Source organism: Budorcas taxicolor, chromosome 22, assembly GCF_023091745.1.
Source record: "Budorcas taxicolor isolate Tak-1 chromosome 22, Takin1.1, whole genome shotgun sequence".
Lineage (NCBI taxonomy): Eukaryota > Metazoa > Chordata > Mammalia > Artiodactyla > Bovidae > Budorcas > Budorcas taxicolor.
In genome coordinates this window covers 2762597-2784696 of record NC_068931.1, presented here as the reverse complement: position 1 = coordinate 2784696, position 22100 = coordinate 2762597, and the positions used below count along the sequence as shown (strand labels likewise).

Here is a 22100-nt window from a genome sequence, read left to right as displayed (position 1 = left end):
ACGCCTCTACTGTCGGATCCTTACAGTAAAGAAGGCGTGTCCTGGGCAGGTACCGCCCGTTGGAAACCGGGACTCTTCCCAGGCTGAGCTCTCGCAGTCCTGCACAACGCTCTGTGGCCCTGCTTTGCGCTGCTGCAGCGCTGCCATCAGCTGTCCATTTGCGGAGATGAAAAACAGAATGGCTGTATATGTCTAGAAATTAACCTTTTCCATTGTCATAAGGGCCGTTACACTCAGCAGGGCTGAATCCTTCTCGGAAAAGCTCGCTTGTGTTCAGACCCTGAGCCTAGAATTTGGTGTGTTAGCCGGAAGGTGAGGCCGTAGATAACTAGGGGTTTATTTTGCCATCATTTTAATGTTCTGTGGTTTTGTTAAATTTGGGTAATGTACATGTATGTCTGAATGTACATCTACATGAATTTAAATCCTTTCTTTAGAAACAAAGTTTACAGGTGGGTCTGAGCTCGTGGGTCCACTTATACTTGGATTGTTTTCAGTAGTAAATACTCCAGTATCATATGTTCGTGGTTGGTGAATCCATGGATTCAGAGGAACCATGGATATAGACGGCCACCTGTAAGTTACCTGGGTTTTCGCCTGTTGGAGGATCTGCACCCCTGAACCCTGAGGTATTCAAGGGTCAACAGTATCCATACAGAAGAAGAGCAGTTGGTGGATACCTGACAAGCTGGAAGGGTGTTAAAGCTAAGTTAGGTACGAGTGGAGGGCGTGAGTCAGTGAGGCTGAAAGTGGAAATAGACATACTGGTCCTGGAAGCCTCAAACTAATGTGAAGAGACCAAAAAGTCATTTGCTTTGGTCTAATCTCCACGTGTTTAGCAGGTATTTATAAGGCACACATTATACACCAGGGCCTGTGCAAAGATTTGGAGATGCAGTGACGAAGCAGAAAGGGTCTGTGGGCCCAAGCACTTCAGAGTTTAAAAGCCCAAAGGAATGGTGACATACATGGGAGGAAGAGTAGAAAACTGGAGAAAAGAAAGTAGAATTTTTTGTTTTTTTAAAGGAAACGAGGGAAAGAATGGTAGAGTAGCTAAGGCGGTAGTGGTTTGAAGTAGGGGTCATGACTGTCAGACTTCCCAGAGGTCTGTTGATGACTTCACAGAGCATTGTGGTGTCAGAGGCTGATGCGGTGAGGGCAGGCAGTTGATGGCTAGAGGGCTAGTTCTTGGAGGAATGTAGGGAAAGATGGAAAAAGGGAAGTAGGGCAGGTGCCTGTTGAGAGCAGAAGATAAGGGAGCTCAGCTGTATTTTGGGAAAATTCTTATTCAAAACAAAATAAAATCAGGTTAAAAGTTTGGGGCGAAGTTACTTTAGAAACTGAAAATGCCTCATCAGAATTTATGGGTAGCTGAGATCTTAAATGCACAGTACCAAATAGTTTTAGTCAGGGGATGCAAATTTGAGTTAAATCCCGGGAACGCTAAGAATGCAGTAGGCCTTGCGGGAACCTGGTGTCCCATCACAGGCATTTTGTGTAGAAGAGATGAACCTTGGCCTTTCAGGTTGGGGATGTGGACCACCTTTGCTGGAAAGGTGAGCGGACCGGCCTGATGTACGGGCCTGTTCCAGGGGAGAGCAGCGTGTAAGCCAGCTCTCTGTCCCCTTCGTCACAAGCCAGGCCTGACTCTGGGTAGTCACGGAATGGCATGATTATGGGGTGACGGGTAGGGTGTTGAGGGGCACGGATGCATGTTAGAGAGACGGCCGCGCTCCTGGATGGTTCCTTCGCGTCTGTCGCTGCAGCCGCAGGAAGCAGCGTCTTGTTTAATGTGCAGGGCTCTGTGACCCTCTGTTATTTGGGGTGGTGGAGAGACAGCTCTTTTCATGTGCTCTTTAGAGTCTCTGTTTACATAGAGTTACCCTGATCTTCAAACTCGTCTCCAGGGTTTTCTCAAGGGAGTGAAGTGCTCAGTTTCTGGTCTTCCCTGATCAGTTTTTGTTTCCTTTTGCTGGAGAGTTGGAGGAGGCGGGCGAACAGTTGAAGAGTGGTGGGCGTGTCTGTGTGAGGGGAGCATCTGGGTGCACTGCTTGGAATTCTGGAAAAGTCTTAATCCATAAGCAAAATGGCATCATTTTTCAGTTTTAAATATATCTTTTTTTTTTTTTGTCCCTTAGGGTTTTATCTGTCAATCGCAGTCAATTAATTTAATTCTCAGTTTTAGATAGCATAATAAGTGTAGTTTCAACGTAGAGGCTATGAAAACTGTTTTATTCTGTGTCCTGAAAGAGCATTTTAATTTTGCATTTTAGAAATTTAAATTTAGGGGCTTTTTTAATACCGTTTTCAGCCTTTAGGTTAAAAGACTTGGCTACTGAGTTCTTAAAACACGTTTGTCAACATGTATTTCACTCATGCCTTCAGTGTTTCTTCCCGTAACAGGCTTTTCCAATGTGGTCCCAGCAATCATTTTCTTTGGACCTGAGGAGTCATAGAACGTTTTGCTATTAGTTTAGTGTAGAGATTTTGAGTGTATGGGCTTTGGATAGGATGTGGATAGAGTTAAGAATAAATAGAAGTTATGAATCTCTTTCCCTTAGTCAATCCATTTTGCTTATGAATGAATTTACAGTCTCTGGAGTTAACATTAGTGTTTCTCCATGCTGGAGTTTGCCTTACTTGAGGATCTGCCAGGAGAGTTTTTGAAGCTGTTGTCCACCTTTTCCATCTGCTTCTGCTCTGCCTCCAGCATCGATTCACCCCGCCTCCCGCCCTCGGGGTTCTTGCTTTCAGGCAGATTTTGCTGTTTCCCGGGGGGGAACTGTCGGCCATGGCGGGAGCTCCAGGCCGTCTGCTCAGAAGAGGGACACAGAAGTCTAGAGGACGCGCTCGAGTGCCACGTTCACCGCGCCGGAGGCTTTCCTGCGCTCCGTGGGGTCTTAAAATTAACCCGTTACCCTACCTCCAAATTTCTGAATTCTACTATTTGAGGTCAAGTTGGATATAGAGAGTTATATGTAACATATTTCTGTCTCTGTATAGTTAATATATATTATGTATTTGCACCCAAATTATAAGACTTAGAGTACTTACTCTCAAGATTTGGAGAGATTTAGGACATCTTTATTTCATGACATTCTTCTAAATTTTTGTGATTGTTGCGTGTTTATTCTTGTTTGGCCTGCAATGCAGGAGACCCGGGTTTGATCCCTGGGTTGGGAAGTTCCCCTGGAGAAGGGAATGGCCACCCATCCACTATTCTTGCCTGGGAAATTGCATGGACAGAGGAGCCTAACGGACTATAATCCACGGGGTCGCAAAGGGTCGGACACGCCTAAGGGACTAAACACTTTAAATTTATAGCTATTAACCTGAATGAGTTTATAGAAAGCATACAGTGGAGCCTGAGGGTTGTCCGTAGCGCTGCAGTCCTTTAAAACCTCATGAACTACAGCTGTGAGAGAGAACAGTTTTTACCTCTTGACTTCATCTTGCTTTGCCGCAGCTTTCAGAGGTAGATTGAATTAGTGACTTAGCTTTTATATTCCTACTAGCATTTTGTTTGCTGAGTGATTTAAGAAACTGGATTACTGACGAACTCTCACAGTGACTAAGAGGACAAGTGCCTCCTGATTTGTTGTGACTTAGAAACAGTATTGAGCTGGCAGGCGTATTAAGAAATATGATGGCTTTTGTGTGTTGCTGAGTGGGTATCAAGCCTCGGGGGTTTAGTTTCAGGTTTCTAAAAACCCTGGGCATAGTCATCTCTGTCTCAGTCATCACAGCATGTCTCATTTCTAACGTAAAAACATGTCCTTTTAAGAAATTTAAGGTATCATTCATTTCATCTGAAATTTCTCATAAATCTGACATAATGTGGTTTTGAAACAGTAACAGGATAATTTAGTTTCATTTATGTGCTGAGAATAACAACTGGTATTTATTGTTTATACTTATGCAATTTTATAGATGGAGTTTTAACATTGAATGCGGAGAACACTAATTATGACTATCAAGTTCCAAACTTCCATAAATGTGAAATCTGTCTGCTATCTTTTCCAAAAGAGTCCCAGTTTCAACGCCACATGCGGGATCACGAGCGAAATGACAAGGTATGTATTTATAAAAAGGATGTCGGAAAATGTGAGCGTTGAAACTGGAGGAACTGTCAAATCAGCATTCATTCTTATTCCTACATTTTGTATTATGTAAATGAAGATTTTGATGTTTTGTTTTTAAGCTGTGTTTCTAGCCACGGTTAGGTGATGAGATAAAGTGAGAGCTTGTCTAGTGAATCTAATGAAATTTTCTGTGAGTGGACAGAGAAATAATCTTAAAATATGACTTTCTTCAGTAGGTTCAGTTTCCCACGTCTCGATGTGTTTTTTCTCTGGCAGGCAGTGTTACCCTCAAATGGTCTTGCATCTTAAGGAATTTGAGGTATTTTATTTTAGATCGTATTTCCGCAGGCAGCAACCCTCTGGTACACAGGGGTTGAACTCTAGTGCCTCTGGTGGGATGTGTCAGGGCGGTTGGAACGTGGCAGCTGAGCCCCCGTGAAGAGAGTGAGCGCCGAGCCCTCTGGGCTGGCGCCGCCTAAGCCAGTGAGTCTTCTGAGATGGGACTGGTGCCCGGGTGCTCTTTTCTGGAGGGCAGGGTGTGAGCAGCTCCAGCCTCCCTCTGGGCACGAGTGTTGATGTTGTATCTGTGACCATGTGTTGCTAACACCAGAACCCACTGGGCGTTTCTCTCAGGTGGAAAATCTGAAAATCCCAACCCATTAGGGTCTATTTCCAAGAGAAATACCAGTGATTTTCTTTCTACAAGTAAGTGCTCGAACACCTTCCATTTGGGGGAATTTTTAGGTGGGGCTAAGCAGCGGTGTGACAATCCAGTGAGAGTTTTTATGATTACTTACTTTGTTTGAAGTGATTTTGTTTACAGAAATGGAGTTGTCATAAAAAGAAGGGGGAAAGTCCTACCCAATAAGTTGAAGTCTCACTTTTGCTTTCATAGAGGTTACTTTCTGGTACATTTATATGCAGCAATTCTCATTAGAAATAATTTTCTACACAAATGTGATGTCTCTGTATACTGCTTTGAGAAATTCTGTAAGGAGCTTTCCCATGTCAATTTTGGATTTATTGACTTGAGGTCCAGAAGGACTTCAAAAGTTGCTTCTAAAGCTTATCTGTGGATTATGGTGCTTGCTAATGTTTGAATGACATTTATTGTGGAAAGATTGTGTTTCAGTAGCTTTTCGACTTTTCTCTCCACCTAGCCACATCGATGCGACCAGTGCCCCCAAACCTTTAATGTTGAGTTCAACCTGACCCTTCACAAATGTACCCACAATGGGGAGGATCCTACTTGTCCCGTGTGTAACAAGAAATTCTCCAGAGTGGCTAGTCTCAAAGCACATGTTATGCTGCATGAAAAGGAAGAGGTAATTATTTTGGCCTATACTTTGTTCACTGATTTTTAAAATGCATCTCATCTTGGGTCAGGAGGTTTTTAGGTTTAAACTAGTTTGAAAAAGTCTTTCGTGTAGGTGTCACGGAGTCCATTATCGAGAAACTCACCTTGGCCAGTCTCCAGGTCCCTGAAAGCATTTGTTTGTTTTCCGGTCATGTCAGAAGCTTAGGGCGAGACTTTTTAATGTGTGGTATACTCGGAGGATCAAAGTTCATCCACAGTGGCTGGCGGAGGAGACCCCCGTTTTCTCTTTAACAGAAGTTAGCTTGTGTAGGATTCTGGGTGGCCGCAAGTGAACTTTCTGCCTCTGAAGACGGTAGAGTCTCCTTGCCTGGCTCCAGCATCCCCTGACACATGGGCACTTGGGAGAAGAGAGGAAATTCTTGAAGACCCAAAGCAGTTTATGCCCCCAGTAGCAGTCCGAAAGGGAACAGTCTTGAGATGGAGTGAAGAATGGTGGGGGTGCGCGGCCCAGATGCACAGAGAGGCCCGCCTGCTGCTGGCGTGGGTGGGCTTACGTGAAGTGTAAAATGTCAGCCCCGCGTTGTTACCACGAACAGTCAGGAACATGTGAATGTAGAAAAGAGAAGATAGCAGTCACCTCTAATTCAGCCACCCAGGTACCTAATTACAGGTAACTGTTTGGTATGGTTTTGTCTTGAGACAGAAAAACATACAATATTTAATTGCACATGTAAAATCTGCATCCTGAAAACTGAGTTTGTACATCATGTATAGGTTTGTGTCCTCTTTTTACGTCTTTAATTTTTTATAAAAATAATTTCTTTTTATCTTTTAAAATCTTATTGTATAAGTAATACACGTTCATTTTGGAAAAAGTTGGAAACTGAAGATTAACAAAAGCAAAAGAACCAGTAGTCACACTAGTGAGAGAGCGCACGCACAGCCGACCCTTGAGCAGCGTGGGCCTGAGCTGTGCGGATCCACTTGCGCGTGGAGCTTTCCAGTAAACACGTCCGACAGGACTGGGTGGTGCCGGGACCAAGGGTGGGGAGCCGTGGGCGTGGAGGGCCTGCTGTCAAGTTACGCTCGGATGTTCACCTGTGGGGTCGATGCCCTAGACGTCCATGCTTTTCAAGGGTCAGGTGTGTTGTTTCTGGCTTTTTGGGGGGGTATGCACAGACTTCCGTAATAGTTTGTTTAGGAACAGTGTTTCAGTGCAGTTATATCCTGTCACGTCATCTGCTCTGTCCCTTTCATATTTGTGAATGCATCTTTCCCTCGCTCGCTTCGTGAATCATGAGTGTTTCCCCCCACACTGCTATTCTAAATTGCTTTATTAAAGTCTTTAGCATCTGGATAGAGTGTCATGATATTTCTATCATTTCTTTTATTTTTAACATTTAAGTTGTTTATCCTTTTTCAGTACTATAAATAATGCAAATTTCCTTAAGATAGAGTCATACAACTGGGTTTACTGAATTAACAAGGCTTTTTCACGCTCTTTGTAGAATGCCACCTTGTATTCTAGAAAGTGTGTGCCCTTCTGTACCTTCTGCAGGCTGCAGGCCCACCTGTCTCACTCAGCTGTAGCACTGTCCAGAAATGGCCAATGTGTTCTTTACAAAAGGCAGAAAGGGTTTAATATGGTATTTTAAAATAGCGGGAGTCAGTTCAAATAGTAAGACTCAGACAGTAGAGAGAAGGGTAGAGAGTTAAGTCTCCTTCAGCCCATGACCTCAGTTCTCCCAGGAGCAGCTCGTCTGGGGGCGGTCAGTGCACACACGGACCTCTGCGCCCCGTGAGCGCAACCGAGCGCTGGCGTGCCGTGCTGTCCTCTTCGGGTGACTGAGCCTCGGCTACTGTTTCGGCCCCCGCAGTGCTACGTGGCATCCGCTGCCCTGGCCTGTGGGGTTGCCCTCGGGCTGGGCGTGGGTGGTGCGGCCTCGCGTTGTTCAGTGAGGGGCTGGGGGGCTGCGGGCACAGGAAGCCTGCCCTCGGGACGTGCAGCTGAGCTGACCAGGGGCACGAGCACAGACACACACACACACGAGGATCGTGTGCATGGAATGCTGGGATCACTGCTGCGAATTGATGTGTGTGTGCTGGCGGGGAGGGGAGCATGGGCTGTGCCCACAGCGCCCGTCAGCTGGGTGGCCGTGGGCATCGACGTTCAGTTGGGACCCATGTGTGATGGGAGTGGGGAGTTGGGTGTTGGCGGAGGGCTGCAGTGCTCTGACGCGCTCGAGGCCGGTCAGCCGTGCGGGAAGCCTGGCGGCGGGGGCCCTGTGAGGTGGGCCTCCCCTCCCCCGGTTCTGTGTGCATCTGCATAGGGCCCCTGCCGGCCCTGCCGCGAGCCCGGGGGACTATGCAGAGGGGCGCCTGCCGCCGGGGTCAGGAGGGGTCTGTGGGGTGGCTGGGGTGTCTGCCGAGCACTGAGCAGCACCTTGAGGCAGATTCCTGTGGGCAGGGCAGAGGGCTCCTGAGACAGCCTGGGAGAGGTGAGGGTAGCGCTGGGCACCGGTGCCCAGGGGCGCGAGAGAAGGGCCAGGGTGGCCCCCGGGAGGGGGCAGAAAGGGCAGGTGTTACAGGCGAGGAGCCTGAAGGTGGTTGCTGTTTATCGTGTCTCATACTCTGACTTTAAAAGTTTCATCTTCAGACAGATGGGGGCTGATAAGAACACCACGTTTCCCTGACAGTCTGCTGGCTGCTCAGCGGTCACTGACATCACCCAGCACCGCCTGCCTCTGCAGGAGGCAGGAGCAGGGGCTCTGACCGCAGGAAACGCAGTGCAGTGGACAGGCTGTGTGCTGCCCTCCAGGCCTCACGCTCCCACTGGGAAGAGCCCGGGACCCAGGAGGATGGGAGGCCCATCCAGGCCCCTTGGGGTTGGCAGGTGTGATGTGGCGGCAGCTACAAAGCCTCCCGTCCGATAGCCCATGTCAGTTGTGGTTCAGCGTGTACTCAGTCCTGCTTTCACCACATGAGCTAATTGTACACAAGCCCGGGTTTACTCAGAAAGTTCAGGAAAGTTTCAGAGGAATATCCACGTAGATATCTCCTGAAATGTACTCACCTGCTCATTTGGTAAAAAAAAAAAAAGTACATAAAAAAAGAGGGTGGATCTGAGCCAGAGCAAATAAAGAACAGGGCTGGGAATGGGGATGGAAAGTCACGGTTTGCATCGCGACTGTAAGTCGTCGGTGCAGGGCAGGTGTTCTGCCTGCAGAGTCAGGGTACACGTGGCCCCGCCGCTGCATTCAAGGGGGGCAACAAGTTTTGTTATTAGATGGTTTAAAAAATTTTTTGACAGTTTGCAAGAAAGAAATTTCTTTATTATCAGCAAGATACTAAGAAAACAGCAGTTCGTTATTTCCTTAGATTATTAAATATTAACACTAACTTAAAAGTCATTTAAGTTGAAGTCATTAGATTACTCCAAGTATCCCATTCAGCTTCATCCCTTCCACAAAGGACGCGCTGAGTAGTGTCAGTGAACGGCCTCATTCAGTGAGGTTTCTGTGCATTCATGAGGCCATCAGGTGCGGAAATTAGAAGAAAGTCTAGTGGGAAGAGATAGCTTTGCATTCTGTTGTGCAGAAACAGCAGTTTATGTGCACTGACAGGTACCTAGCGGCATTATGGAACGCCTCGCTTTGGCACTCCTACGCTGTCCAGCAACTCACGTGCGTCTCTGGACTTGGCTGTGGCAGCCCTGGGAGGGCAGGTGTTGCTGTCCCCACTGTTTCACACCCCTTGGGCGGTCAGCACACTCAGGTGCACATGGCTAGTGATTAGGGCCTTAACGTGAGCCGAGGCCCAGCTTCAGAACACCGGGGCTTGCGCTGTCCTGACTGAGACACTGCTCGTGGTTTAAAACTGACCCTGGCTGTATTTTCAGAAGTCAGAACAAAAGAATGAAATACATTTCAATATATTTACGAAAATACGGCTAAAGTATTTTAAGTCGCACATTAGAAGTTGCTGTGCTGCTTTGCACCTTACCTTCTTTTCAGCGAGCCTTTGAGATCCTGTGTGTGTCTTATGCTAGCCCCGCAGGTGCTCAGCCAGGCACGTCTGGATGCAGCCGCTGACTGTTCTGTGATGAACCTTCTATATAAACCAGACAGAAAGAATGATAGGTGTTTCCATTTAGGAACTTACCAGCTGCCAGCTTGTTTTAAGGAAGTCTATTAAACTATCATCTTAATTTAAATTCTTTCTTGACCTTTTTGTGGTGTCCAAGTCCTGCTTCAGAGTTTTCACAGCGTAGATGGACAAAGTGCCATTAACCAGCAGTCAGTTTGAAGCAGCTCACTTTGCTCAAAAGCTGTAGTGTTCTCTCATCCTTTTGCCTGTGTTTCTGTCAACAAAGAAGTGATTTCTTGTATCCTTGTACTCAGACCCTGCAGTGTATCTTTTGAGAGGCGAGGCGGTGTTTGTTCGCCAGGAGGGTGCACTGCGTATGTCAGCGGTTTAAGCAGCGAGGCTCCGGCATGTCCGCGTGCTCACAGGTGTTCTCTCCCCCTTAGAACCTCATCTGCTCTGAGTGCGGGGATGAGTTCACCCTGCAGAGCCAGCTGGCCATCCACATGGAGGAGCACCGCCAGGAGCTGGCCGGGAGCCGCAGTCACACCTGCAAGGCCTGCAGGAAGGAGTTCGAGACGTCCTCACAGCTCAAGGAGCACATGAAGACACACTACAAGATCAGGTGGGAAGCCTTCCCCGGCTAAAGAAAATTATACCATGTATGAAAAATTGGTACGCTGCTTTAGGAACAGGAGCAGGGCGACTCGGGAGTGTGGTGCTGGGATGGCTTTCATAACCTGTGGTCCGTGTCATGCAGTAGGACAGATGAGGTCAAAAATGAAACGTCAGACTGAGGGTAGAAGTTTTTAGCTGGATTACAATGAGAACAGCTGTAGAACAAGGTATTGGCAGTACACTTTTAATGGGCAGGTAAGAAGGTGTGTAGAGTGGACTCACAGGGCCAGGTTAGCACCCTTTTTAGTGAGTTGGTTTATTTGTACTACATGGAGCTTGCACGTGTCCAACACTGTGCTTCGTGTGTCTGCAAACAGATACGTAAAACTTCATTTCATCGTTAACAGACCGCCCTTCATGCCAGGGTACTGCTGTGGTCCCCGTTTTGCTGATGAGAAAGCCTAGGCTGGAGGTTTCTGCCCAGCCTTCAGGATGCGGCGAGGCTGCTTCTTGGGGGCTGGAGCAGGGAGAGCCAGGGCGCAGGGCGGCGGCTGAGGGCCAGGGAGGTGGGAGCCTTCTCGCTCCTGTGTGTGTGGTTGATCTCTCCTTAAAGCTCGCTCTGGTTCTGAAGCGGTGGGATCACAGGGACCCCACTTACCGCATGCTTTCCTTCCGGGATCCCAGGGTGGCCGGCACCAGGTCATACAACAGGAACATCGACAGGAGCAGCTTCACATACTCCTGCCCGCACTGCGGAAAGACGTTCCAGAAGCCGAGCCAGCTGACGCGGCACGTCCGGATACACACAGGTGTGGGGTGTGCTGGCTTCTGGAGGACCTCTGACGAGGCCTGGGGGCCAGACTGTGGCCTGGAGCCTGCCCGGCCTGGACTGGGGCCTCGGCTTTCCCTCCAGCTTGCGGAGGCCCGCGGTGCTCCTTTGCGATGTTGGGGAGGTGGTGGTAGTGTGGGTCTGCGGCCTCAGGGAGGCGTTCCGCCTGGAGGGGGCAGGTGTGTGGTCTTGAGTTTGGGTAACTTAAGAAGTATTTCTCTTAACCCATCAGATGCTCACACAGTGTGGAATCATATTTTGATCATCTCTCTCCCTCTCCAGGTGAAAGGCCATTTAAGTGTAGCGAATGTGGAAAAGCTTTTAACCAGAAAGGAGCGCTGCAGACTCACATGATTAAGCATACGGGTGAGAAGCCCCACGCCTGTGCCTTCTGTCCCGCCGCCTTCTCTCAGAAAGGGAACCTCCAGTCCCATGTGCAGAGGGTTCACTCCGAGGTGAGCGTGTCCCCGGGGTGTAGGCTTGTGACGGGCAGGCTGGGGTGGAGCGGGGAGGTCCTCACAGGAGTGCAGACGTCACAGGCTGCACAGGTGCCCCCGGAGTGAAGGGTGAGCCCGAGGAACTCTACTTGTTAAATGTAGATAAAGGGTTTGTGCAGAGCAAACCCTGTTTAAAAAAGTACGTGCGTTTGGGCTCAGTCATGTCCAACTCTTTGTGACCCCATGGACTGTGGCCCGCCAGGCTCCTCACATGGGATTCTCCAGGCCAGAGTACTGGAGTGGGCTGCCATGCCCTCCTCCAGGGGATCTTCCCTATCCAAGGTTGAACCTACTTCTCTTGCATTGCAGGTGGACTCTTTACCACTGAGCCACCTAAGAAGCTCCCCAAAATACATATATATGTATATATCTAGACAAGTACATACATACACATGAATATATATGTGTATATATAAAACATGTGAACCTTTTTGGCGTATATGGAAATATACTGTTTTTTGTCTTTTTACCAACAATATTATAGCTTTGATGAGTAAACGTTTGAAAATAATCCTAATACCATTGTTAGTTACGGTCTATCAGTCTGAACGTAAACGTTCTGTCATGCCTTTAGTGAGCCCAAAACACGGGCGCTTCCAAGTGTAAGGAGCTGAAAGACAAGGTGAACCTGAGGAGGAAGGGTTTTCCTGTGCTGGCACAGCTGACCTTGTGTACAGCCCCACTCACGTTTTCTGTCTGCATAGCCCTGGCCAGAGGATTTGCCTCCATACTGCACATTAACCGATCATTTCAGCCAAACCGATGTTCCCGTGTTTTGCTGCCTCCAGATGATGCTGATCTGTCAGCCTCTGGAAGTAGCTCTCTCCGTCCGGTTCATCTTCGCTCTCATTAACTGCCGTGATTGGGTGTCTTACTTAGTCTAGTTGGAGATAATGAAGAGGTACTCAAGCAACACAAACACTCTTATCATGGGTCATTTATTTTATGTACTTACTTTGGAGGATGAAAAATACCACAGTCCTAAAAGCAAGTGTATATCTTTTAATTTTACCCTTGGTAAATCCTTAGGTAACAGTAAAATGAAGAAAAGCTTACATAGTTCTGATAGTTTACAAGCAGACTGAGAACTCGTATGCAGGGAAGCTGCTTTTAAAAACTGTTTGCTGTCGAAGGCCCAGGGACCCTGGGAAGAGTATACGCAGACTCGCGAGGGTGCCTTTTGGTCTGCGTTAGTGCCTCTCGGAGCTGCCTCTGTGTGAAGGGGATTGCCGAGGAGTAACTGTGTATCTGGATACACGGCACCAGGAAAAGGAGGCTGAGAACTGCCCGGCTTAGGAGAGCCTTGCAGGAAGGCCAGGTTCGCCTGCCCCCAGCTGGAGACCCCCGGGGCCTGTAGTGGGACCGATTCTGGTGTTCTGGGAACAACCCCTAAAGATTGCTTGGAGTGTTATCTAATCCTGTGGTGAGGCTAAGCCGTGGACTTGCTCTTCTCGAGGTGCCGGGAAGATGGCGTCTCCCCCCAGCTCAGAGCTGCTTGGCACAGCTGGCAGGACCAGCGCTGGCCCTGAGGGCAGGGCGAGGACTGCTGGGCGCTGCCTCCGTGCCAGCGGCCCTGCTCCCTCGCTGCTCTGCGCTCCACTTTCTGCTCCTCCAGAGGCTTAGAATGTGGCCACTGATGAGACGCAACTATTGGAACTGGTGGCCGCCCTCCTGACTTGTGTGTTTAAGATTCAGAGTAAAAGTTTTAACTGTCTGGCCTTGGTTGTTGAACACTTAAACCATTTTATTGAACACTTAACCATTTAAGAAATCGAGAACAGGTCAGACTTTTTTTTTTTTTAACTAGAGCACAGTAACTGAAAACTGTGAGTTTTCACTCCCGAGCCAGTTCTGATTTATAGAAAAGACTGAAATTTCAATTAATCTCAGACCGAAAATACTGATTACAGAGTCAGGTCATTGATTCTAGACCTCTTTAACTTAAAAGGTGTAATAAAGAGTTACATTATTTCTGTCATTTTAATTGAATGGTTAGTTATAATTTGTCATCATGTAAATATTTTAATCTAACGATTAATTGTAAAACATTGTTTTTCTTTTTTGTTCTTTAAGGTCAAGAATGGCCCTACTTATAATTGTACAGAATGTAGTTGTGTATTTAAAAGTTTAGGTAGCTTGAACACTCACATCAGCAAGATGCATATGGGTGGACCACAGAATTCAGCAGGCGCTACAGAGACTGCTCACGTCTTAACGGTAAGGTCGACCAGCTGATTGATAGAAGGTATTCTGTTACCAAAATCTGGCATCCGAAGTATGACCTTTAAAATGGAATAGAATCGTCAGTAGTACCATAAAGGTGCTATGAAAGTTTCCTCTATGGAAGTATGGGTCCTACTTTTATTTGTTTGCTTAATTAAAGAAAATCAAATTTTTGGAAACTTTAAAATAATTTTACGTGATTCTGATTTATGGGTTATCATCTGAACCAGTTAGAAATCAGGCCAAATGTCATCATTGTTATAATGATATAACAATGATGTTATAATGGTATAACATCAAGTTGTAATTCCTACAGTCAGTGTTAACTGATGATTATTGAATATTCTTTATGCTTGTGTTATCACTGAAGAATCACTTCTCTTTTTAAAGTGATATTTCCCTGGGTCTGATGTGACGGTGATTCTTTTTCCTGAAACCTTGCACTTTTGGGAAACTAAGTTGTATTTTCCAGTACACGCAGTAAGGGTTGTGACTCAGAGCGTGCCCACTTGACTCCTTCCTGTAGACTGGTGGCTCAGCCTCGGTCTGCGGCTTCTCCTGCCCTCTCAGCTGAGCTGCTTGATGGCGTCTAAGTGTTGAGCATGGTGTCCTGACCACAGCAGACAAGTCTCGCGAGTGCAGAGGTGCCTCGTGAGTGCGGCCAGCCAGTAGCTGGTGTCAAGTCGGCAGCTGCCTCTTACCACGGAGAGGACAGGCCCAGTTTGTATTTTGTCCCCAAGCATGGGGCTCACATTTAGTGTTGGCTTTTTCCTTTCTCACAATATTTGTGGCTTGGGATGAGTCCTCAGCTTACTCTTGATCAGGGAGAGTGTTGTAATGATGTTCTAAAACTGGAGAGTAATCAGTCTTGTAATTAGGTCTTAAATTTTATTTTGGACTGAGTAGTTTTAAATAAAATTTTCAACATACAAATCAAGCAAATGTTAGAGTTTTTTTTTCCTTTTCCTTTGGCAGTATGCAAATCAAGCGTGTAGGTGGAATGAGTTACCTGGAATGATAATCCAAGTCATTTAAACATCTACATTCTCAGTAAAACGCTGAGAATGCCATGCAGGGGTTTGTCCTGATGTCCACCATGACAGTGTCTTGCGGGTTCTCTGACCCCACTGTCTTACGTGTGTATTTTCAGATTTCTGGGTTTCTGAGGAATCAGATCAGCTCTCCCCTTACATACTCTTGGCTGTGGCTTTACAGAGCCATTATTCCTCCAATGCCCCTAGTTTTCAGGAATCAAAAACATTTTTAGACCACAGTGATTTCTTTCTTATTTTGTCTATTTGGTAACGTTTTTACTCCTTCATTTTAGTGACCAACGGGGGGATGCGGTTTGTGTGCTTAATCCCTTATCTTGAAGTAATAATCTCTACTACCATGTAAAAGACTTTAAAAGAGTTACAGAAAAATTCATTGAATACATTTTTTTAAGAGCCGGTTTTGGTCTAACTTAAAAAGTCAGTGAGGCATATTTGGGATATTGTTAGATTTTCTTGCTCATAACAAAATAATGCTGGTTTCTTTTTTTTTTTTTAATTGCTGTACGAATTAGCATACTTGTTTACCATTCTTAATGAACGTCGGTGTGTTTTAGGCCACGCTGTTTCAGACTTTACCTCTCCAGCAGACGGATGCCCAGGTCCCGTCGGCTCCCGGTCAGCAGAGCTCGCAGGTGGTGACCGACGTCATCCAGCAGTTGCTGGAGCTGTCAGAGCCGGGGCCGGTGGAGGCCAGCCAGCCGCCCCAGGCTGCCCAGCAGCTGAGCATCACCGTGGGCATCAACCAGGACATCCTGCAGGTGAGCCACGCTGCCCCCGCCATCATGTCCGTCAGGGCCGGGGTCACCGCTGGGAAGTCAGTATTCAGGGCTTGTCGGAGTAAAGGCATCTTCACGAGAAATGTATCCTAACTGAAACGATTATATTGAAACAAAGCTTGCTTATTTGATTACTTATGGACAATGCAGATTTTGAAATGATTTATTAATCTATAAACAAAAAGTTTTAAAAACCTAACTTTTTTGTCTGTGAGTGAGTTTTCTGGAAAAGAACAGGCTTTTCAGGGCTTTCTTATATCTGTCCCTGGTGACAGAGGGTGAGGACTATTTGATTCTTGCTTGAGCCCCTTGGAGACAGCGCCACGTGTCCTGACCGTGTGTGAGCATCTCTGCTCGCGTGGGGCTGGCGAAGGAGGGTGCACAGATGCCTCTCTCATTCTCCTCCCCCAGGCCCGCTCCACGGCCGCGGCCTTCCCCCTCGCTCCCCTCCCTCTGTTTACTTGCTGATGGTAAACGCTGACCTGTGTGCTCCACCTTCGTGGTGACAAGTTGGCTGGGGAGTGAAGAGTCAGGTTATCAGGACCTTGTGACAGCTGGTGTCCTGAGGGCGAAGCCCCTCTCGTCTCTTACCGCCATTCCCAGATGTGCTATAGACAACCAGGGTTGTCTGATACAATAGTTCTACCAGGCACTGTAATTAATTTTAATTCCCTTTAATTTTGAAACGCAAATGCTTGCCATGCCAGATTTTGGGTAGAGCTGAGATGTCAGATTTCCAAAGGGACATTTCTACCTCCAGATCTGGACGTTTCGCTTATGTTAATAGAGGACTGCTTGGCGATGGAGGCTTTCCTCCTGGTGGGGTCGAGTCAGATTTCCGCAGGTCAGGCTTGCTTGTGTTTTTGTGATTGACTTTGGTGGGCAGGTGTGGGCGTCACCCCTCCTAACCTCCTAGTTCTGTTCTGTCTCAGCAAGCCTTAGAAAACAGTGGGCTGTCTTCAATTCCAGTTGCAGCGCATCCGAGCGACCCCAGCCACACCAAGGCCGCGGCAGCTCAGGGCCAGACCCCAGACGCTACGAGCATTTCAAGCGAGCCAGCTGACCCTACAGACACAGAGCAAGAGAAAGAGCAGGAAAGCCCAGAGAAGCTGGATAAAAAGGAGAAAAAGATTATAAAGAAGAAATCACCGTTTCTACCAGGTAATTTTAGCACGCATTGAGGTTCTGACATTTGAGTGGTCAGTTGCTATTTAAGAGTCGTGTCCTCCTTTTTCCTTCTGAAGGGGGATGTGTTGTTGAAGACTCCTTTCTTCTCTACCCGATAGTGTTTGTTTGTGGTGAGCTTTGTTGAATTTGCCCCTTTTCCGGGGGTGGCTGACGTCCCGTGCTTGAGCCCTCCTTCCTGCCAGCCCTTCATGCCAGTCTCTGCTCTGTCGTCCCCCAGAGCCCCCCGCCTGATGCTGCTGAAGCCCCCCTGCCCCACCCTCGGCCCCTTCCCAGCGGCGCTGTCTGCTGCCCGGCTCCCAGCCTTTGGAAGCCCGCCCCACCTGCATCTCTGCCTCCCCTCTGGGCGTCTGGATGCAAGCGCATGCTGTGGTGAAGCTGGGTTCCTGCTGTCCCCTCAGCATCCTCGTGTCTGCTGAGTGGCGTGCATTCCCATAGACATGGCTGCGTCACACATATCTCCTTCCTTGCCCTCCTCTCTCGTTCTCTGGGGGACTCGGGCTGTTGTTGGAGGCCAGCTCACATCGCCGCCTCGCAGGGGAAGGGGTCTTCGTCTCTCAGTCCTGAAGACAAGCAGGACCCATGGTCCCCTGGGTCACTCATGTGCAGCTGGAATGCGTGCTGTGCGTTTCCGCAATCCCTCGGGGCTCAGTTTGGCTCACCATGCAGGAGCAGGCCTTACTGTGTCTTTCATGGATAAGATAGATCCCTGCCTTTTGGGAGGAGTGTTCCTGTAAAAATGTTTGCTTAATGCAGTAACTGTTCTTGGGAGGTGTGGACTAACCCTGTCATCTGTGTTAACACTTCTTTCTGAGAACGCATTTTCTCATTGCCAATGTGTGGTTGTGAAGTCTTTGATTCTCAGCCCACAAAACATCTTGGCCCTACTCTCGTTCTTCTCCCTCTTCTCTTGATCTGACCCTTCCTCCCCAGGTGAAAACAGGAGGATGGAACCCAAGCAGTTTATTGTCTGGGTTTTCCTGGGATCTTTAGAGGCAAGAAGGAAATAAGGGCCATTTCCACACATTTTTGTCAGCTGTGTGGTGGCCTTGGAGGTCCCACATTAGCCGTGCGTTCTTGGACATCTCCTTCTCGTACACCTGATAAACTGATGAAAATCCAACAGTCCCTGTGAAATGTTCATACAAGTTATAGCACTTGCTGTGCTGAACATACGGAGGTGCCCAGACGTGGCTGAGGGCAGGCCAGACTGGCCTCCGGAAGGTGCTGAAGGGGAAACTTCATCCCGGGTTGTCCTCCGTCTTTAGGGTTAGAAACGGCTTTCTCTTCTGCACTGAGCATCAGATGGAGATTTCAAAATGAAACTGCAGTTAACCCTATTGTACCTTATTTTAATATGCAATGTTGTACTTACAGAGTCTATAAAGATTATGTAAATTTTAATTTTTGAAATACTTGAATAAATATTTAGAGTACTGAGCAAGTTTATGTAGTTCTAGTAAATTTTAGGTTAAACGTGATCCTTACTATAGGTTGGAACAAGCTTTTTTTGTTTTAATCATCTCTGATGTTGTGATGATAATATCACTGGGGCATGTTTCTATATACAGACACTCCTTTTGATTAAAAGGAGTCCCTCCTTTTATAGGAACCAGTATACTTTTAATGTAATGATCATTTCTGAAAACAAAAACACTTCTTCAGGGGTAGTTGATACCATCTGGTACCCTAAGAAGACCCTGAGCAAACTATTCTTGTGTCATAAGTCATAACATTTTCTTAACAGCTGATAATTAACTTTAATTACATTTCCAAGTTGAACATATATAGGAATCTAAAGCCATCACTCTGATTTACTCAGTCTTGCGAAAATGAATGTTTTTAGTAGAATTTGCTTTGTTGTTTTAAGAAGTATTTTTTTTATGGGTTAAATATTTAACAAATACTTCTATATTTATCATAAACCTTGTGACATGTAAATCATTGCTTCTTGTTGTTCAGTCGCTAAGTTGTGTCCGACTCTTTGCGACGCCATGGCCTGCAAGCATGCCAGGCTTGCTTGTCCTTCACCATCTCCCAGAGTTTGCTCAAGCTCATGTCCATTGAGTCGGTGATGCCATCCAACCATCTTCATCGTGAAGTTTTAATAAAGTCAGTTAACCTTTCAACTTTCTCATCTGTAAAAGGGGCAGTGATGGGATAAATAAAAGAGAATCGAGTAGTGCCTGACACATAGTAAGTGTGTAATAAATACACGTGTTTTTAAGTTTTTCTGAGAGTAGGCAGAACTGCTCATCGCGCGCGGTTCAGAAGGCACACAGGTGGGCGGTGGGTGCACCTTCCTGCCCTTGCCGGGCTCCCTGTGCCCCGCCTGCCCTCCCAGCCGAGGCCTCGCAGGCCTTGTGTCTCCTAGCAGGCACAGGCATGGTGCTGTGTATTCTGTGATACCGTTTTTAGTGAGGTGTGCCATGCTGCTTGTGTCTCCCAGCAGGCACAGGCATACTGTTGTGTATTCTGTGATGCTGCTTTTAGTGAGGTGTGCCATGCTGTGTGTGTCTCCCAGCAAGCACAGGCACAGTGTTGTGTATTCTGTGATGCTGCTTTTAGTGAGGTGTGCCATGCTGCATGTGTCTCCCAGCAGGCACAGGCACAGTGTTGTATATTCTGTGATGCTGCTTTTAGTGAGGTGTGCCATGCTGCGTGTGTCTCCCAGCAAGCACAGGCACAGTGTTGTGTATTCTGTGATGCTGCTTTTAGTGAGGTGTGCCATGCTGCGTGTGTCTCCCAGCAGGCACAGGCACAGTGTTGTGTATTCTGTGATGCTGCTTTTAGTGAGGTGTGCCATGCTGCGTGTGTCTCCCAGCAAGCACAGGCACAGTGTTGTGTATTCTGTGATGCTGCTTTTAGTGAGGTGTGCCATGCTGCGTGTGTCTCCCAGCAGGCACAGGCACAGTGTTGTGTATTCTGTGATGCTGCTTTTAGTGAGGTGTGCCATGCTGCGTGTGTCTCCCAGTAAGCACAGGCACAGTGTTGTGTATTCTGTGATGCTGCTTTTAGTGAGGTGTGCCATGCTGCGTGTGCGGTTTTCACTCTTTTGCCTCCTAGTGTCTTATGTGCAAGATGCCGCAACAGTGTTCTCTGGAGCGTGTGTTCTTCTCTGATTTGCTTGGCATTTGAGTTAAAAGGGAGAAGTATTTTTTGTTTTCATATAGCAGAAGGGAGAGATAGATTTTATGTTTATATAGCCAAATTTATCAGTGTTTTATGACTTTTGGACTTGTGTTAACACCTAGACTTCAACACTGACATTATGGAAAAAGTGCCTTTTACCTAACACTTTTACACTTTGATTTTCTTTTTTTTTTTTTTTTTTTAACATTATAAAATGATCACCACCATATGTCCATCTACCATCTGTATACTTTTGTATTTTAAGCCAAATCTTTGACTGTTTTATTTTTTGTTGTTGACGGGCACCCAGCCACCCAAACACCATTTATTCAGTCCTGTTTTCCCTGCTGAGATGCGGTGCCACCACCATCATACATTACACTCTCAAGCCTGTGTGGGTCTTTTCTGGGCTTTATTCCAGTGATCTTTTTTTTCATGTGTTGTGATACCAAATGGTTTTAACTTTATTGTGTGTTTTATAACTAGGACACCTGGTCCTTTCTCACTTCACTTGTTTTAATTAAAGTTTTTTTTTTTTTTTTAACTATTTTCTCATATTTATTTTTTCATATGCACTTTAAAAACATCTACTAAACTTCCAGAACTAGTTCGGAAAAACTCCTGTTGGTATTTGTATGTACTGTGCTAAGTCGTGTTAGTTGTGTCTGACTCTTTGAGACCCTATGGACCATAGCCCACCAGGCCCCTCGGTCCATGGGATTCTCCAGGCAAGAACGCTGGAGTGGGTCGCCATGCCCTCCTCTGGGCGGTCTTCCCAACCCAGGGATGGAGCCCACTTCTCTTGCGTCTCCTCATCGGCAGGCAGGTTCTTTACCTCTAGTACCACCTGGGAAAGCCTGGTATTTGTATGTAAGTGACTTAATTAGAGAGAACTGATGCCTTTGTAACTTTTTGTCTTTATACCAAAGAATAGGGTTAGTGTGGGATTATATGAAATCATGTGTGTGAAACTTTTGAAAATTGTAAAGCACTATATAATTGAAAGAATCATTCAGTAAAAAAAAAAATTAAAAAAAATAGGGTATGCATTTCCACTTACTTAGATCTTTTTTTTTTCTTCCATGTTTTAGTAGTAGTTTAAAATTTTCTTCTGGATTTTGATTGTAGATAGGAAGGATGTTGATTTCCATAGATTAAAGTGTGGGCCTTTTTCTGAGTTTTAGTTTTTTAGGTGTATAGCCATATCATTTGTAAACAATAATTTTACCTTTTCCTGTATACTGTGTGTTTTTGTATCTTACCTAGTTACATTGGCTAGCATCTGTCAAACATGAGAAATTAATGGCAGTGTGATAGTGAACTTTTTCCTGACCTTATTTAGTAGGACTGCTTTTAGTATTTTCCTAATAAGTCAAACATTTTATTGATAGATTTTATTCACCTCCTCCTGTTTTTAGGCAGTTTTTTATAAACTTAAAAACTAGATGTTGAATTTTAGTAAATCCCTTTTCATCTTGAGGATGACTATATATGTTTTTTCCTTTTAAAATTTATTGATGTGTTTGAAGAGAAAAGCTATTGCCCAACTCCAGGAAGGATTGCCATGTGGGAATGAAGAACTGGTTTTCCAGATCTTACATTTTGTCACAGGGTCAGAAATCTGGATTCAGTTTTCTCTTTCTAACACTGCCTGGGCCAAGCAAGATACTTGCAGGGTGCATTTGGAGCGCGTCAGGCTCCGGCTCCAGCTGCCAGTCTGTGTCTCTGTTCCACTTTATTCCCAGAAATAATCAGAACCTGGTGACAGTTGTGTGTCATCTTACGTAATTAAAGATATATTTTCATTTTTGCTTGAAAAAAAATCTGGTCGAGGGAGGTGATTTCCAGACTTTAGCGAACAGAGACTTCCTTTTTGTACCTTGCTTTTCTGATTTGTCGTGGTAAGACATTTAGGTAATTATTGCACTTTTCTAAAATAGTTTTTGTCTAATTAGTTTAAGCAATCTTAAGTTTTAGACTTTCTCAATATGAGAAATATCACCATAGAATAACTATCTTTCTCTCATTAAAAAAAAAATTTTCCCTTGTTTCCTGCTCTTCCCCCCCCACCCCCCCTCCCCCTGCATGGTTTGTGTATGTTCTTGTTTTCAGAAAAAATATTATTTTGGATTATTTTACTTAACCTCCTTTCCTATGTTACTTATTCCTGCAAAGAGCATTATTTTCAGGAATATACATTTTCTCTCTTTGCAAATTCACTTGCCCATAAAGAAAATTCCTTGTATTTATTGTTATCAAAGAGAAGGAAACAACTTTTTCTCTTCCCCTAATAAAATAATGT

General features: G+C 46.1%; 1 protein-coding gene across 1 annotated transcript in view; it reads left to right on the top strand.

Moving 5' to 3' along the window:
- The window catches only part of ZNF236 (zinc finger protein 236), a 68183-nt gene that overhangs the window by 5698 nt on the left and 40385 nt on the right, over positions 1 to 22100 (top strand). The window contains exons 2-9 of the mRNA XM_052660330.1: positions 3931 to 4073; positions 5243 to 5407; positions 9930 to 10108; positions 10786 to 10910; positions 11213 to 11385; positions 13501 to 13644; positions 15260 to 15463; positions 16414 to 16642. Of these exons, the coding sequence (XP_052516290.1) occupies positions 3931 to 4073; positions 5243 to 5407; positions 9930 to 10108; positions 10786 to 10910; positions 11213 to 11385; positions 13501 to 13644; positions 15260 to 15463; positions 16414 to 16642 (1362 nt within the window). The remainder of the gene's footprint in view (positions 1 to 3930; positions 4074 to 5242; positions 5408 to 9929; positions 10109 to 10785; positions 10911 to 11212; positions 11386 to 13500; positions 13645 to 15259; positions 15464 to 16413; positions 16643 to 22100) is intronic.